The sequence below is a fragment of the Chenopodium quinoa genome, unplaced genomic scaffold (assembly GCF_001683475.1).
Source record: "Chenopodium quinoa cultivar QQ74 unplaced genomic scaffold, ASM168347v1, whole genome shotgun sequence".
NCBI lineage: Eukaryota > Viridiplantae > Streptophyta > Magnoliopsida > Caryophyllales > Amaranthaceae > Chenopodium > Chenopodium quinoa.
In genome coordinates, this window is record NW_018745650.1 from 5,799,101 (window position 1) to 5,815,820 (window position 16,720).

Sequence of the window (16,720 nt, forward strand, 5' to 3'; positions counted from 1 at the left end):
GTTGTTAAATATATCATGTCATTTGCTAAGAGACATAATAATGTTGGTGAAAGCATATATAACTAATCGCTACGACTTTTTAACAAGAAGTTGAAGTTATATCAGAAATCACTATCAATTTAGTTTATGAACCAAAGTGGCCAACAATGTATCTAATGCGCAGCAAAAGACGGCTTATAAGCTAGTGGGCAGTGGTTGCTCGTTGTAATTTAATTTACAAGTTTTCTTCATTTCTTACTTTTTTTCTCATCTCAACTTCTAAAGGAGTTGTTGGATCATTTGACATTTCTAAACAACTTCGTTAGAAAAGTAAATAAATTATGAATATTGTTGTTTTTTTCTTCGGAAAACATGGACATATTGTTGTTTGATTGAGCAACAAATATAATAATGGCCGTAGGTCAAAGTTCGGATGAAATTGACAGCGTTGTCATACTTCTTGATTTCAATTTAGTTTGCCCCCATATTAATGTGCATAAAGTTAGGTTAAATTTGAGAGTGTAGATATTAATTGGGAGGTAATTTTTTTGTTCATTTTAAGAAACTTCAAAAAATACTCTATAATTTTCAATTTTCTAAGAGTTTTTATTTCCGATAAGTTTTGTTATGTCAAACAAAAAAACACTAATACTCTATATGAAGGATCACAATCATCATAACTTTAATCTTACACTGATTACATTTAGTTTCACTACTTTTTCTAACCAAACATTAAGAAGTAATTAAGTTTCACCCTAATGGGACAAACAATTAAAGCAAATGAAGTAATCGTACTTGAACTTTGTACTGGAAATAGAGGAGAAATAGTAGAGTTAAACATGGGTCGAGCTATCACATCACTATAAGACTATAATAGCCCAACCTAGCACATGTCTACCAGAAGTCTAAACATTAGTACTTAGTAGTAGTAGGTCATGGACTATTCGTGGGAGTTAGTGTTACTTACAAAATTTGGCACAATCTCGACAAAAATACGATAGCTGATTCACATCTCAGCCCAATTATAGATTCATTAAAAAAGTAAAAACTAACAAGGGGGCTAATGGCACAACGCGTCTTTTTCTTAATCCGTTCCAAACACGACTCACTCAAACATGAAACACGTTAACACGAGACATAGCTTGGACTAGGGCAACCCGGCCCGTGCATCTCTTCTAAAGAGAAGTATGGGAATCCAAAATGTGACTTAACTACTCAACAAACAGTAATCATATCCTACGCCAAATTGGGCGCCTATATTCAAAAATAGTTAAACCTTATCTTTGTACTCTCTCTTCTCCCCCATTAACTTCTTTACTTAAAATAAAAATTACAGTAGTATGTTTGTTACAAGTTGAAGAAAAGAAAATAAATTTTAATAATAATAAAGTATAACATGTTTGGATGAAATCTTAAAGGAAAACTTTCCTTGTCAGAGAGGTTCAAACCCAAAAAAAATGGGCCCACAAAAATGTGTTTAAATTCAGCTTCCCACCCTCCCATTTCTTCCAACTTCAAACTTAACCAATAACTCAACTTCCCCCTTTTTTCTCTCTCCTCTAATAAACCAAACAACCCTTTACTCCATTGTATTCTTCTTCTTCATTTTCCCAAAAACATTATAATCCCAATTATGAAAATAAAAATGTTGGGATTTAATAATATGATTATGTTAATCATGTTGTGTTATGTATGTTTATCGATGATTTCCCCTGTTTATGGGAATGTTTGGTATGATAATAAAGCTATTACTATCAATAAACAGAGGAGGATTCTCCTTTCTGGGTCCATTCACTACCCCAGGAGTACCCCCGAGGTAATTACGTTTAGTACGGGGTTGTCTGATTTGTCTCGTTGATATGCATATCACTCGTATATAATTTGGTCACTATGTTACCTCATTAAGGGTATAATAGGAAGTTTGGGTAAATAAAAAGTTTGTGCGAGTGATATGCATGTCGAAAAATGGAAAATTTATACTTCGTATAATAGTTGAAAATTTGTACATAATTTTTGTTGTTGTTTGATGATTGTAGATGTGGCCTGATCTTATACAAAAAGCTAAGGAAAATGGATTGGATGTTATTCAAACTTACGTTTTCTGGAATGGGCATGAGCCTTCTCCTGGCAAGGTTTGCAAATTCATAATTTTTTATTAGTTTTCTTAGGATTATATTGATCTTGTAAATATTGACTAATTTTATTTTATTTAATTTTGTTTTGTAGTTTAATTTTGAAGGAAGATATGATTTAGTAAAGTTTATTAAGCTAATACAGCAAGCTGGACTTTACGTTCATCTCAGAATTGGACCCTTTGTTTGTGCTGAGTGGAACTTTGGGTAATGCAAAATTTTGCTATTTTTAATAGTGGCAATTATATTAATTAATTATGTTCGATAACTTATTATTAATATAAGTAAAAATTTCATATTAATAAAGCACATATGCTAAGAAATATCACGTAAGCTAAAGCTAAACCCTCTAGTACAGGAAAAAAAAAAAAAAACTCGTATAACCATTAACCAATAATAGATTGTTGTCTTAAGAAAAAGTAAAGGACACTTGACTTAGACGAACTCCAAATATCATACTTATAAAGAGTAGTTCTCTTAAAAAAGTAAAGGACACTTGACTTAGGTGAACCCAAAGTCATTCGAGATGACCTAATCAAGTCATTGACAAGGATCAAAATGGATAAAATTAATAAATCATACTTAGTGCCATAAATTAGTGTACAGGAAAAGTGAATGGTGCTTTCCTTTTGTCTAATATTCACTCAACCACCTTTTTTTTCAGAAAATATTTTATTTTCAATAAAATAATTAATTTATTATTAACAAATTTCTAATGGATAATCTGTTTCATATTCAGGGGATTTCCTGTGTGGCTCAAGTATGTTCCTGGCATTGAATTTAGAACTGACAATGGACCTTTCAAAGTGAGTCACTAATTTGTTTTTATTATTTAAAATTATTTCTTTTTTTCATTTTATTTTTGTCTTTTTGGGTATTCTAAATTATCTTTTCTTATATCTTAAGTTTTTTATTCACATAAAGTTTAGTAAAATTAGTGGCTAAAATGTTTGATTTTAATTTATCTTTTTGAAAATTTGTACAATGAAGGAAAAAATGCAAGATTTCACTGCAAAGATAGTCAACATGATGAAGGCAGAAAAGTTGTTCCATTGGCAAGGAGGTCCAATTATACTGTCTCAGGTTTGAAATTTGGACTAATGATTCTATTCTTTGTCAAAGTTCATCTATTAGTAGTTATAAACTGTCTTTTAAGAGTAATTATTACATTTTATTTTGAGGACGTCGAAAATTCTAATGATTGTTATTTGTCTATCATTTCTTTGCATCAGGTAAGTTATTTAGTAGTCTCGTGATATATAAGATGATCATCTTTGGAAAATGATATTTTCCTATAGCCTTATAGCATGATTGAAATTGTCTTATCCGTGTTCTATTAAGACAGGAATTTCCAATGATTGTTATTGTTCTTTCATTAAAATACGTCATGTATACTTTATCATTTATTATCTACTCCATATCTCATAAAGTTGCTGATGCGACGTTACCAAAGATGTGACATTATTAACATACCTCGTACAAGTTAAAATATTCTTTTAAATTGCACCATACCATGATGTTATTATCATCTTGTGAATTGACCTAAAACTTATTTTTCCTCTATTTGATATTGTAGCATAATTTTAATAATCTTTGAACTCATTTACTTGTTACAATTTGTACTATACAACAGATAGAAAATGAGTATGGACCAGTAGAATGGGAAATAGGTGCACCTGGTAAGGCTTACACAAAATGGGCAGCTCAAATGGCTGAGGGTCTCAATGCTGGTGTACCTTGGATCATGTGCAAGCAAGATGATGCTCCTGGTGATGTTGTAAGTCTATCTCACTTACGGAAAATCTTAAGTCCGATTCCTAAGAGTGTTTTATCATTGCTCAACATGATTGCCTCTGCGTTTTTATTTTTTTGCTTTACAAACTCCCTTACCAATTATTTTCATATCATTAAAGGTTTTAGTTACCAATCTACCATATGTAATAATTGATCAAAAAAAGATGGTTTGAAATGATTTTTCACCAACTTTCTGTTATTCTAATGTTTCTATTTGGTACTATTTTCACCTAGCATCATATTCCTTGATTGAGTTGCACCCAATACTTTCATTCACTAACCACTTTTTGGCATTTGACTATGACAGATTAACACATGCAATGGCTTCTACTGTGAAAATTTTGTCCCAAACTCCAAATCCAAACCCAAGATGTGGACAGAAAATTGGACTGGCTGGTATGTCATACTCACACATACATCGCCTTTTGTTGTATTATTCCCATCTCGTTCTTCTTCTGATCATAATCAGTTTCTGAAAACTTCTACTTCCATGATTTCTCAAGGTACACAAAGTTTGGTGGAGCAGTTCCTTACAGACCTGCAGAAGATGTTGCCTTTTCAGTTGCAAGATTCATACAAAATGGTGGTTCATTTGTTAACTATTATATGGTAAAAAAAATTAACCTTCAACTGATTATCAACTGTCAACATATATTGGTCTGTCCATAAACTCAGAAAACTTACCACCATTGAATTTGCTTCTTTACTTGCTTGTTTGCCTCAGTTTCATGGAGGAACAAACTTTGGAAATACTGCTGGTCGCTTTGTTGCTACGAGCTATGACTATGATGCTCCACTTGATGAATATGGTAATCACATTAGGACAGTAAACTATTATCAAGGAGTAACTTTACATTGGTTAATAATTTGTCTAATATTTGAATTTTAACATATGTATAGGTTTACCAAGGGAGCCAAAATACACTCACCTGAAAAATCTGCACAGAGCAATCAAAATGTGTGAGCCTGCTTTAGTTTTTGCAGATGCAAGAGTGACCAAGCTCGGGAAAAACCAAGAGGTAATCAGACTAAACTGCACTGCAGTCTGTAAATGCATTCTGAACAATTATTTGTTTATTAACAGCTAATTTGATTGAAAAAAACCTTCTGCAGGCTCACGTCTACAGTTCAAATTCAGGGAGTTGTGCAGCCTTCTTGGCAAACTATGACACGCAATGGAGTGTGAAAGTTACCTTCAGTGGCACACAGTATGAGCTGCCTCCATGGTCCATTAGCATCCTTCCTGATTGCAAGAAAGAAGTGTACAACACTGCAAGGGTACGTACCATTGGCGGACCTGCCCTTGTGCATGGTGAGTCAAATGACTCACCAGGGCCCAAAAAAAATTTCTAAGTTTTTTTTTTTAAAAAAAAAAAAAAAAATTATTTTCTTTGGTTGATTTTGTTGTTGTTTGTTTGGTAAACTTTGAACCTTTTGTTAATGTTGTTGGGTTTTTGATGAAATTTGAACCTTTTTGACCATGTGAATTGTAATCAGTGTTTATTTAGGGTGTTTATTGATGTTAATTATGTCTGTCAAATTGTCAATACACCATTGACTTTGGTAGATTTATATGGGGTTTTGCATATGTGCTGATTTGATTGGCGATTCGGACGATTGCTTATGATATAGTCGACCCACCCTAATGATATAGTCAATTATGTCTGTCAAATTGTGAATACACCCTAATGCTTGTACAGATTTTAATCTTGTCAATTATTAGAGAGCTAAGCTTGTCATGTTGTCAATTTTTTTTTTTTACATATTTGGTTATCGATTGTGACTCATCAGTCGGAAATTCCTGGGTCCGCCACTGTACAACACTGCAAGGATCATCTATCATCAAAATTTTGTTCTTCTCTGTCCCTTATTTGTCCCTAAGATTCCAAAACAGAAAACATCCCTTGGGGAACAAAATTGAAAGCTCGGCTTTGTTCTCAAGCTTATGCTTACTTGTATTTCTACAGGTTTCAGCTCCACGCTACCATGCAAAGATGACGCCAATCAGTGGTTTCTCCTGGCAATCATACATTGATGAAACTCCAACAGCTGATGATGACAGTACTTTCTCAGGTTCAGGGTTGTACGAACAATTGAATGTGACTAGAGATAACTCTGACTACTTGTGGTACATGACAGAGTATGTATCTTCCTCTATTTAATATGCATAGTTATCACCTTTTTTTTTTTTTTTAAATAATAAATTTTAGTTTGTCATGAATGTTTTGTTGATTTCTGATTTACTTCGCAATTTCCAGTGTCACTGTGAAAACCTCAGAAGAACCAATTCTCACAGTTATGTCAGCAGGACATACTTTACATGTGTTTGTCAACGGCCAATTTCAAGGTAGAAAGAGATAGTATGACATTGCTCTCCAATTTATAATATTTGTTCATTTTACATCATTTATTGTTGAACTTGCCGATGCCTATGATTTTCAGGTACTGCTTATGGCTCACTGGAGAAACCACAGTTGACATTCAGCCAGAAGGTGCCATTGAGGGCTGGTTTGAACAAAATATCCTTACTAAGTGCTGCAGTAGGACTTGCGGTTAGTTCCTATCATGTGAAGTGATTTTCTGACTGAAACTCAATTGCAGTTGTCACTGTTCCTTCGTTCTAATTTATCTGATTTTGTTGGATTCCTTCAGAATGTTGGTGCACACTTCGAAAGGTATAATCAAGGGGTTCTTGGTCCAGTTACACTGCAGGGTCTGCGTGAAGGAACATGGGACTTGACAAGATCAAAATGGTCTTACAAGGTCTGTCTTTGTTCACACTTTTTCCCTATGTGAACAAGGCCTAAAAGTTGCCTAGGAATAAACTATCTTAACATGTACTTCTGTGAGCAGGTTGGAATGAAGGGTGAACAACTTGGTCTACACACTATCAGTGGAAGTTCTTCCGTGGAGTGGGAGCAATCAGCAGTGGCACAAAAGCAGCCATTGACATGGTATAAGGTAAGGATATTCAAGTAAAATGACCTTTCTGTTTCTTCTCTGCACGGATGGTTATTGAAAAAATACTCAGCCTTACAAGAGCGATTTCTGACTTCTGCTCCCCATATTCAGACTACATTCAATGCACCAGTAAGAAGCGATCCATTGGCTATAGATATGAGCAGCATGGGAAAAGGGCAGATGTGGATAAATGGTGAAAGCATTGGTCGTCATTGGCCTGCAAACAAAGCGAGTGGCAAATGTGGGCAGTGTAATTATGCTGGAACTTTCACTGAAACTAAATGCCTAGGCGATTGTGGAAAGCCCTCCCAAAGATGGTAAAGAAAATCCCTCTCTTTAATATTTCCTACTTATAAATAATCTTAGTGCTTGTCACAAATATATATTTTCATATTATAGGTACCATGTTCCACGCTCATGGTTGAAACCAAGTGGCAATCTTCTGGTTGTTTTTGAAGAGATGGGCGGTGATCCAAGGGGAATTTCATTGGTGAAAAGAACAGCTAAGTAACTGCAAACTCAAAATCTGCAGTTGGTATATGATCACTTGGTTTACTTAACTACAAGATGGTACATAGCGTTCATGGTTTGATTCTGTTTCTGGTATATTATAAGCACCCTTGGCTGAGAATCAACCAAGAGGTGGATCTGTGCTGCTATATCTCCGTTTTACAGGTCATTCGATCAAAGCCGAATGCAACTGCTATCAAAAAAACTGCCAACTAAGCTGTAGTTTGTACATAAATACACGACAGATTCGGAGATGTAGCTTTCTTATTGTAAGAAATTCTAGGGGCTTGAATGAACAAAAAAATATACCTAGCTCTTGTTTGTAACATTAAGAGCAGAAAATTGTTCAGACATGATACGCTCTATATTCATCTTCATTTGTAAACCTAGCATTTCAGCCTATATTCGTATCATTTGTACTAATAAGGAAACTACTATTAAATACGTAGTATGAAATGCATATCCTTGATTCCTTGGTGTGTTTTATAGTGTGTTCTACCGTTTTCTCATTAATTAAGCAATACAGTTCTGTTATACTCATCATCTACTTGTCAAGTCAGTCAATCAGGTTGTTTTCAAGTCAGATAAATGTGTTTCTTATGTCAGCCGGTTTACTATTGGTCTTTTTTTTTGGAAAAAATATTCCTAAATTTGAAGTTTTTGAAGACAAGCAACACCAGAAATTGCTAAAAACAAGTAGTGTAGACTTAAATGCAACCAAACTATCATGTGTAAGCTACACTTATAATAACTTTCACGATTACATCTCTATGATTGAGAAAGTTACATCAATACTTTGCATTTACTCAATGTTTAAGAGGGCAGCTCAAGGAAAAGAAAAGGGTGCAAGAGAATACTCGTAATGAATAATAAGGCATACTTTTGTACTGCATACAAAAATCAACCAGTATCAAAAGTAGACAACAAAAGTATCAGGAAAAAAACAAAAATTATATAAGCTCACAGTCACTATAGGAGCTTTTCTGATACAAGATCACAAGAGAATTGAACCATCCCAATTCCCATATGGTAGCTTTAGGGAGGAGATCCCATAATCCCATATAAACCCACATCAACCCCCATATAACCGATGTGGAGTCAAGTTTCATTACCTTAATTGGACCTTAAGGTTCCTAGCCTTGGAGGACTACCAATGTAATCTCTATTTTGATAGATGGATGATCAATGTTACGTTCCATTGTAAGGTCATGGGACTTTAAGTCACATAGCTACATAAATTCATAAAACATATGAAATACTCCATATAAGATGTCAATATATGGTTCTAATTGAACCTAATAAAAAACAAGTAAAGCCTGACCAATGATAAGGATTCCTTCTAACCTTGAGGTAGGGATTTCTGAATTTTTCTAATCCTCGGTCGGATTGACTTGTGAGAGGTTCTAGTCTAATAAAGCAGTTCATCTTACCTATCTTAAACAAAAAAAAAATAAAAAAAATAAAAATCAAATACTTCCTCCGTTCATGTTTCAAAGAGAAAAAAAAAATACTTCCCTTCATGTTCCATGTATGACTTGTATCTAGTCCAAATGGTGCAAAAAAATAAAATAAAAATAAAAATACGAATAATAATTAAATCTATAAAACATTCTTGTGCCGTAATATAAGGTTAAGGGGATTCAAACAAAGTTGAGTATTTAATCATTTTAGCCCATTATCAAGCATATTATAAATATGAAAAATAAATATACATAAGTGTTAACACCATGATTTAATTATTAAAAAAGAACCCATTCACTAATAGCGATTTCAAATTTCAAAATCCTAAAAAAAAAATACCCCAATTGCACAATTCACAATTACAAAAGTAGTAATTTAAAAAATGAACAAATATTGAAATGGAAAAGTGCCCTCGCCGACTATGGTGATCAGTTGATGGTCAATTACAGATGATTCAACCAACAAACAACACCAACAATTGAATCTTTTCCGTCGAAATTTCGCTATTTAATCATAATACAGAAAAATGGGCGTCAAATCTGGCAGTTCTCAACGACACATTCTAATTGCGACGCTAATTCTTCATTTCAGCTTTTGTATTATCTCTTCAGCTTCAAATCAGGTCAGTAATCCCGAAAATTAATCTCTGATTTTCAACTTTTTTCCCGCTTTTTCATTGCTTTGGTTTCTTGAACCGTGAAAAAAATAAAGTTGTATGATCTGGCAACAAGTTTAAGAGAATAATAAAATGCAATTTGCTACTTTTGTTGAATTTCTGAGTTGTTCGTTGTAACAAATTTTGCTTATTTTGTTTGTGAGATTAGAAGAATGGGAATGTTTTAGGTTGATTAGGCTTTTTGACGAGACAATTTCTATTGTACAACCGATTTTACAGTAAAACCGAGTTGCTTTTTTCGCTTAATTGCTCTTTAATGAGGTTGTATCGTGCACATGGTATAGCCGGTTGTATCGTGGACGCTGTGGCTTTGGGTGAAAGCTTCAAAGTGTTGATTTTGTGTGGTCATTGGTTAGTAAATGGTTGTGCAATGGAATTTAGTTTTTGTTATTGGAATAGTTTGTGGAATCAAAATAGTTTATGACCATGTTATTGAAATATTTAGGGTTAACCTATTGAAATGTATAACATCCTAGTAACTGTTTGATTAAGCTACCGAGAGTTGGCTTAGGAAACCTTTTTGTTTTTGAGCATGATTACCCTATTCTTCGAAGTAACGGGGTAATTAGGTCTAGATCTTTTATCAAGGTAGGCTGACAATATGGAAGGTTGCAACCTTTCTAATGCTCTTTGTTTAATAGGGGTGAGGCTGCCAATGTCTGAATTTTCCCCTCGCCTCATTTGGATTGATAAATGATGGTGGTTGTTATTGTTTGGATTTTGATAACAGAAGTGAGAAAATATTTTAAAGTACTTCTTCCATACTTAGGATGTAAACCTCTTATATAGTATCTACAAGAGAATAGAGATCATGGCATGCTTAAGTTTTTGGTGGAATTGTTGGTTGAGACTTGAGACTGATAGACTCTTACTTTTCGCCTGTTTCTTCTCACAATGACTCCAGATATTTGGCACCAAAAACATTGCTTTACATACATATATAATGGAAAAAGCAGGTATATTTTTATGCTGACAGATTTGATGTCCTAACTCTTAACCTTTTAAGTGAATTCTGTTGTTTGGAATTTGAATTTACTGTGATACTCAGAATTCTTAGCTGGAAATGTTGTCATGAAGTTACATAATGCAAATGTCATTGTTTTTATTTTTGCATGGGAGAGGGAAAAAAAGACTTAATTGCAAAGTAGTGATATGTTGTTGGATACTTGGATTCATTTTGGTGCTTTGAGGTATGATTGATTTGTTACTCTTGTTGAATTCAGAGTGTTTATTTACTGAGTTCTGACCAAGTCTCCATAACAAATCGCTGTGTCATTATGGAAAGATAGGTTATTTCTTCATTTTCTGAACATGTATTAGCTTTTGAGAAATACAACATTTTGTTATGGCATATGCATTACTCGTAATTTAACATTTAATGACTCTTAGAAGATCATTTTTATCATTTATCTCTTATGAGTACTTTTGGTTTTAACTTTGGTGCGGAACAGATATGGTATTGCATGCTCTGGTCTATTTTGTTATCTAGCTGAACAAGGAAATTCAGTGTTTGACCATGCTTGCCTTCATTTTTTTATTCCAGGAAACTCTTTGTCAGTATAATGATAACTCTCAGAAGCACAGCATGAATTCCTTGCCTTGTTTTGCATGATATGCTCTCGAGTCATTTTCCAAAGAGTATGAAAGCTTCACTGATTCAAAATTTTTAGAGTATATCGAACAAAAGATTCTTGTTCGCTCTGAGCCATCATTTTATAAACTTTTGAACTTAGAGCGCCGTTTAATTGGAGAGGGTTCTCATCGTCGTCTATCTTCATCATTCAAAATAAGTGTTCGGCCAGATCTGATTGGTGACTTTTCCTCACAGATCTGTGAGCTCGTGATCATTGAAAGACTACCATCTGGGATTTTTGCTGATCCTTTTGAGCTTCAACATCTTCGTGACCGAGGAGGTGCTTCTTCTGTGTATTTTTGAAATTTGCACTAACTAACAATCTGTCATTCTTTCCTGACATTGATCCAACGGATCTTTGTTGCAGTATTCAAGGATGCTTCTGTTTTTGGAGATACAAATTTGGAATTGCCATCATTTCTTTCCAATCAGTCAGTTGTTGAAGTTCACTTGGATGCAGCCTTGAATAATTCAGCAGGGCAGGAGACTGTGCTAGAGTTCAAGATAGAGATACCATTGCATGCTCGATATCCTGTAAGCAATATCATAAATTATCATAGTAACTTTAATCGGCTAAATCCTTTATAGAAATGCTTCTATTACCTGAAAGTTTCTGGCCTCGTAAAATATTTATGTCTGAGCATTTTGTGAATATGTTTTGCTATAAGTTTCTGCCTAGTGCCTACACTGTCCGTTATTTCGAAAAGGGCTTCTTGCTTCATGGAGCACTGATGTCCCTTCTCTATATCGTAAGGTTCCTTATGACGGTTCATGTTAGCCGACCCCAAATCATTTTGGGTCTAAGGCTTTGTTGTTATTGTTGTATTCAAATATTGTGAGGAGTTATTGTATCTTGTACAAATTTCGTCAAAAAAAAAAAAGGAAAAAAAAAGAAGTTTCTTTCACAAAGGCAGTGTAACTTTATATATTGGCTTGGGAGCACATAAGAATAAAGGCTGCTTGGTAGATTACACTTTATAGACAACAATGTTTAAGTTTCCATTTTATCAAATTTGCTTACTAAATATAGGGAAATCATATTAGGCTATAACTTATATGAAGTTTAGGAATGATGATATTTTATAGCCCTAAGAGATATGGAATCAGTGAATCATTCATCCAACCTAGGAATTTAAGCAAAGTTTTTGAGAGATCAGCTAGTGAATTGCTTACTAAAGGTCATTTAACAGTTATCGTGAAGCTCTCCTTACTCTAGACTTCAATTTTTATTGTCATGAATGTTTTGGTGCTGAGTTCAAGTTAGAAGGATATCATATAACATGGATACAGTGCTTCAATTTGGTGTCTGGACTGGGGTGAGGGTTTTAGAGAAGCATATTGCACTAGGATGAATGGTGCATAGGTGCTGAATTTTTATGTTTGCTGTAAATTTTAATTCTAGCCAGACGTTGCAATTAGGTAAATATCTTCTTTCGGCAAAAACTCTTTGTCTTATAAGCAGCACAGTTGTGTCATTTAATTCACTGACATAGAGCATTGTGACTTTATGACCCTGATCGGCCCTGATGTTTCACCTAATATAAAGCAATTCTCTAATTTTGCATTCACCATTTATCTTTTACTTGCTTGATAATATTCTATTTCATAATCCAAAAATTGATTGACTTAGCTTAAAATACAAGGTATTCAGACTTCACTAACATTCAGAAATGATTTTGCGTATTTATTGTACAACCCAAAAGGCTATAGAAATCCTAGCTCACTTCATCGGCAGATGGATGCATTGACTACTATAGTGCCACCTACAAAATTTGTACACCTTAGCTAAGCATATGTTGCTGCTACTTTTCTTTAACTTGGCTTTGGTATCTATAAATGTATGTTGATATTATATACTAGTTTCTAAGCTTGCATTTACTATCCCATGTTTTTTAACAGCCCCTTGAAGATAGTGGATATTCAAAAGTCAGATTCAGTGCACCTGACTTGTTCTTGTACTGCAAATTGCATGGGAAGTCAACAGCTCAAAGCTGTTCATTGTTACCCATTACAAGTAGTGGTTCTCTGGAACTTGATAATATTGTGTGGACCATTCCAGCGGGTATCAAGGCCCATTCTAGAACGGTATCTGTTGTTACTTTTACGTCAGCACTCCTGTCAGCAACTTTTATCATCATTGCTTCCTTGCAATCTTCACGCATGAAACACAATGGAAGATCAAAGCAATCATGATAAATGATAACTAGTGATGATCATGTTGTCTTATGCCTAATCCAGTGGCGACAAACAGATTATGAAAAGGTTTGCCAAGAGCCTGTCTGCACAACCATGTCTTTCGTTGAGTTTCTATAACAGTCCTATGAGGAGCATAGATGTCAGGTTTTGCAAACCCTGGTAACTTTCATGTTGATCTTTTTCTGCCTCTGAATGTATATTCATATGATACATTGCTTCACACTTCACAAGTGTGGATAGGATTTTTGTGTTCTGTAGATTTGGCTGCTTGTGTGAAGTAGTTGGGGTATACCCAATTGATTTAGGGCTAATGTTCTATACAGAAAAGGAAGCAAATTAGGGGATCAGTCGTCAGTAAGAAAGTCCTGTGGTTCTTGAGTTTTCTGTGCCAGACATTCCATTAGAAGTTGGCTTTTCATAGAGATGTGTAAAATAGAACACAATGTTGAAATTGAATCATTTATGAAATTCGAGTAAAACAACTTTTGAATTGATATATAATCATCATAGTAGGGATAGTTTACAATTTTTTTAGTAGTCACCTTTCTGTTGAGGATTATTGAACATTGCTGCAAAAGTCTCAAACTTACAGGCCATACCTTTATTGTCAATATCTATCAACTTTGACTATGAATTTAAACCAATATGAGTAGTGTAATTACTAGAAGTTATACATAAATCATTTCATATTACGAACCTGTTTTGACTTGCATAGTAAATAATTTAAACTTTAATCATTAATCTGTCACAATTTTCACGAAGTATACTGATTTTCAATATGCGTATTTCTATTATTGTAAAAGAAAATTTGCGTAATTTTATGTTTTCAATTGTTTTTCTATCTGATTATCATTAAAAAAAAATATGCTCATAATTTGACCTAAAAAGATTGCAAAGGAATAAACACGGTTATGGTAACCACCCACGTTACCCCACTCTTCCTGTTTATTCTTTTGCAATCTCTACCAGCAAATGAATGCCGAGGGGCTATTTATAGGCAGCTGTGAGTTAGGATTGCTACCCACTACACCCACAATCTAAGTAACTGCCCATTTTGAGGTTTGCAAATGGCTTACGGAAGTTTTGGTGGAAGAGCTTGCTTGTGGATCCCCAGGCACATGGCACTCCCAGCAAGTGAATAGCGAGATTAGGTTATCACTTAGACCCAAAATGTGTCGATCAGAGAGAGGGATGACCTTCGGGAGGGGGAATATGAGTAAACCCCATGAGAACCTCCACAAGGATAGAGTAGCCCTATAAGGTTGCCTTCGCTCGAAAACAAGAGCGAGTCCAAGGGATCTCGTACCGGCTTATAAGAGAAATATTGGATAAGGGTTTTTGAGAATCTATGATGTTGTCCAAGCATGTGTTGGAGGCTATGTGATGTCGAGATAGCCCAACTACGCTAAGAATGGGCAAGGTGTGGCCATGACAACCCTCAAGGAGGGAGATTATAGTCCTATGTACTAAGTGAGTACTATCGAGGTTAGCCATGTGGCTAGTAATGTACTACTAAAGAGGAAGGGGTGTAGTCCGGATGGTCAATTTAAGGTAATGACAAGGGTAATGACAAAGGTCGATCTAGAGCGTGACCGTCCCGCATAGGCACACAAGGCCTTCAGGATCCCACTGGCCTACACGAGCAAGTGTATGCTCGGTTCAAGGAGAACGAGCCAACTGAGGCTAAAGCAACTCACACTCGTGTCTAAGGCTTGGGAGGTTATAAGGAATAACCCCATGTGCTTAGATCATGGTGCTAACAAGTGCTTAGCCAACTAGGCCTTAAGCTTGTGGCTAGCACGCGCGTGCGCGCACCAAAAAGAACCTCGGAGTGTTCTGATGAACAAAACTCTATAACAACCTTTGGTATTGATTGAGGGGACTTATTAGGACCCTAATAGATCATACATGCCTAAAGGCCAAGGTTGGGTTCAAGGGTTGGCTGGGAACCCATTATTGTGTTACTGTCTAGGTGTTCGCTAGGTTTTCCAAGCCACAACAAAATAAAGCTCTATAGAGGGGCGAGTGCTCACTCAAGGGACCAAGGGGTGGCCCTATGGCTAGGGGCCTTGGGCATAGTCTTGGACATAGGAAGGCCTATGGGGACTATAGCACATGAGGATGGCTAGGGTGAACATCTAATAGGACAAACCGACTCGGTGGTCTCGACTAAGGCTGATCTGGGTGGACTAGCCTAGCCTATGGCTAAGTACGATGCATACTAACCCAATGGAGCGTGTTTTGATGTGGGGACGTGCTTGGGATCATGTTAGGAAGTCTCTACGGTCACTACTATGGTGAAGACTACGGAGGCTCCCCCATGGAGCAGCAAGCACGACCCAGTCAACGATGACTATGGGTCTTATGGTGGAACCTTGGGCTTACGTGGCCATGGGGTAGTTGCTAACCACGAATACCTTTAGCAGACTATCATAGTTGGGATTCCTTGACCGTTAACTTAGTTATCATGGATAGCATGTGATTGCCTTGATTCTAGGGCGGACTGAGTTGTGGGGTAGTGAGCAGTTATGGTAACCACCCACGTTGCACCACTCTTCCTAAATATCGGGACGATTATGTTGAGGTGGTACATGACCAAATATGATTCTTAAAATATAGGGCCATGATGTTAGTGAGTTTACTAACAGTTATCTTGACCGAGATCTTGACCGAAGTCAATCCACAATGAGGTTAATCAATTACTAAGGCGATTTATAAAATAGGAGCACTAAAGTAATGGGGCGTTGCCTAGGATGTAGGTATTTATTTTGAGGGTAGAATGCCATGTTATAGGCAGTTACACCACTCACTTAGTGTTCCTGGAAAATAGAAGCACTAAGTGGGAGTGGGTAGTTATGATGTCAAGTAGTTGAGCGCCACATAGACACAATTGATGCATGCCCCCTAAAATGTAGGAGCATGGCATAGTGGGACTCGACGGTTATTTGACGGGTATGGAATCATGATGAACGTGGATAACTCCCCTTGGTACGTGGACAAGGCCAGATGCATCCAAGCAACCATGCAAGTAGTGGGCAGTAACTAGATCATGGGTGTAGTAGGTAGTTATCCTAACTCACTGGGGTGTAGTCTGTGCCTATAAATAGGCCAAGGCATTCATTTGATGGACAAATAATTCTTGGAGCTCTAGAGAGAGAAACTCCTACATTTGTGAGCCACGAATTAATAAAGTGTTCTTACTTGTGCTTGTGTTTGTGTGCTTCTCTTACTTGTGTGTGTGTTCCTTATTTTTAGAGTGTTGTTAGGCTGATCTAGACTTGGTCTAGGCGCCATCACGGGAACCTCTAAGGTCCCTAACTTAGAAAGAAAAAGTTAGTCCACAAAAATCCCGTGACAATTTGGTCAGACTTGTTGAAA

At 35.8% G+C, this 16,720-nt stretch overlaps 1 protein-coding gene and 1 pseudogene across 1 annotated transcript; both read left to right on the top strand.

The window, feature by feature from the left end:
• The first annotated feature begins 1,469 nt into the window (after window positions 1-1,469).
• On the top strand, window positions 1,470-7,860 carry LOC110716805 (putative beta-galactosidase). Its single transcript, XM_021895445.1, has 18 exons — window positions 1,470-1,795; window positions 2,016-2,111; window positions 2,206-2,318; window positions 2,851-2,917; window positions 3,102-3,194; window positions 3,745-3,888; window positions 4,213-4,301; window positions 4,409-4,514; window positions 4,630-4,714; window positions 4,806-4,924; window positions 5,019-5,183; window positions 5,873-6,045; window positions 6,164-6,252; window positions 6,348-6,457; window positions 6,558-6,668; window positions 6,759-6,866; window positions 6,978-7,183; window positions 7,266-7,860. The coding sequence occupies exons 1-18, from the start codon at window positions 1,613-1,615 to the stop codon at window positions 7,375-7,377; spliced, it is 2,169 nt and encodes a 722-aa protein (XP_021751137.1). The 5' UTR covers window positions 1,470-1,612; the 3' UTR covers window positions 7,378-7,860.
• Window positions 7,861-9,363: 1,503 nt separating this feature from the next.
• LOC110717034 lies at window positions 9,364-13,836 on the top strand (annotated as a pseudogene).
• The last annotated feature ends 2,884 nt before the right edge of the window (window positions 13,837-16,720 follow it).

What these genes read in the sequence shown, in the direction of transcription:
- LOC110716805 (XM_021895445.1), top strand. Translation starts at nt 1,613, where the DNA reads ATGAAAATAAAAATGTTGGGATTTAATAATATGATTATGTTAATCATG. An exon ending in CATTTGTTAACTATTATATG is followed by an intron (nt 4,515 to 4,629) that starts GTAAAAAAAATT and finishes TGTTTGCCTCAG; the next exon opens with TTTCATGGAGGAACAAACTT. An exon ending in AGCCATTGACATGGTATAAG is followed by an intron (nt 6,867 to 6,977) that starts GTAAGGATATTC and finishes CCCCATATTCAG; the next exon opens with ACTACATTCAATGCACCAGT.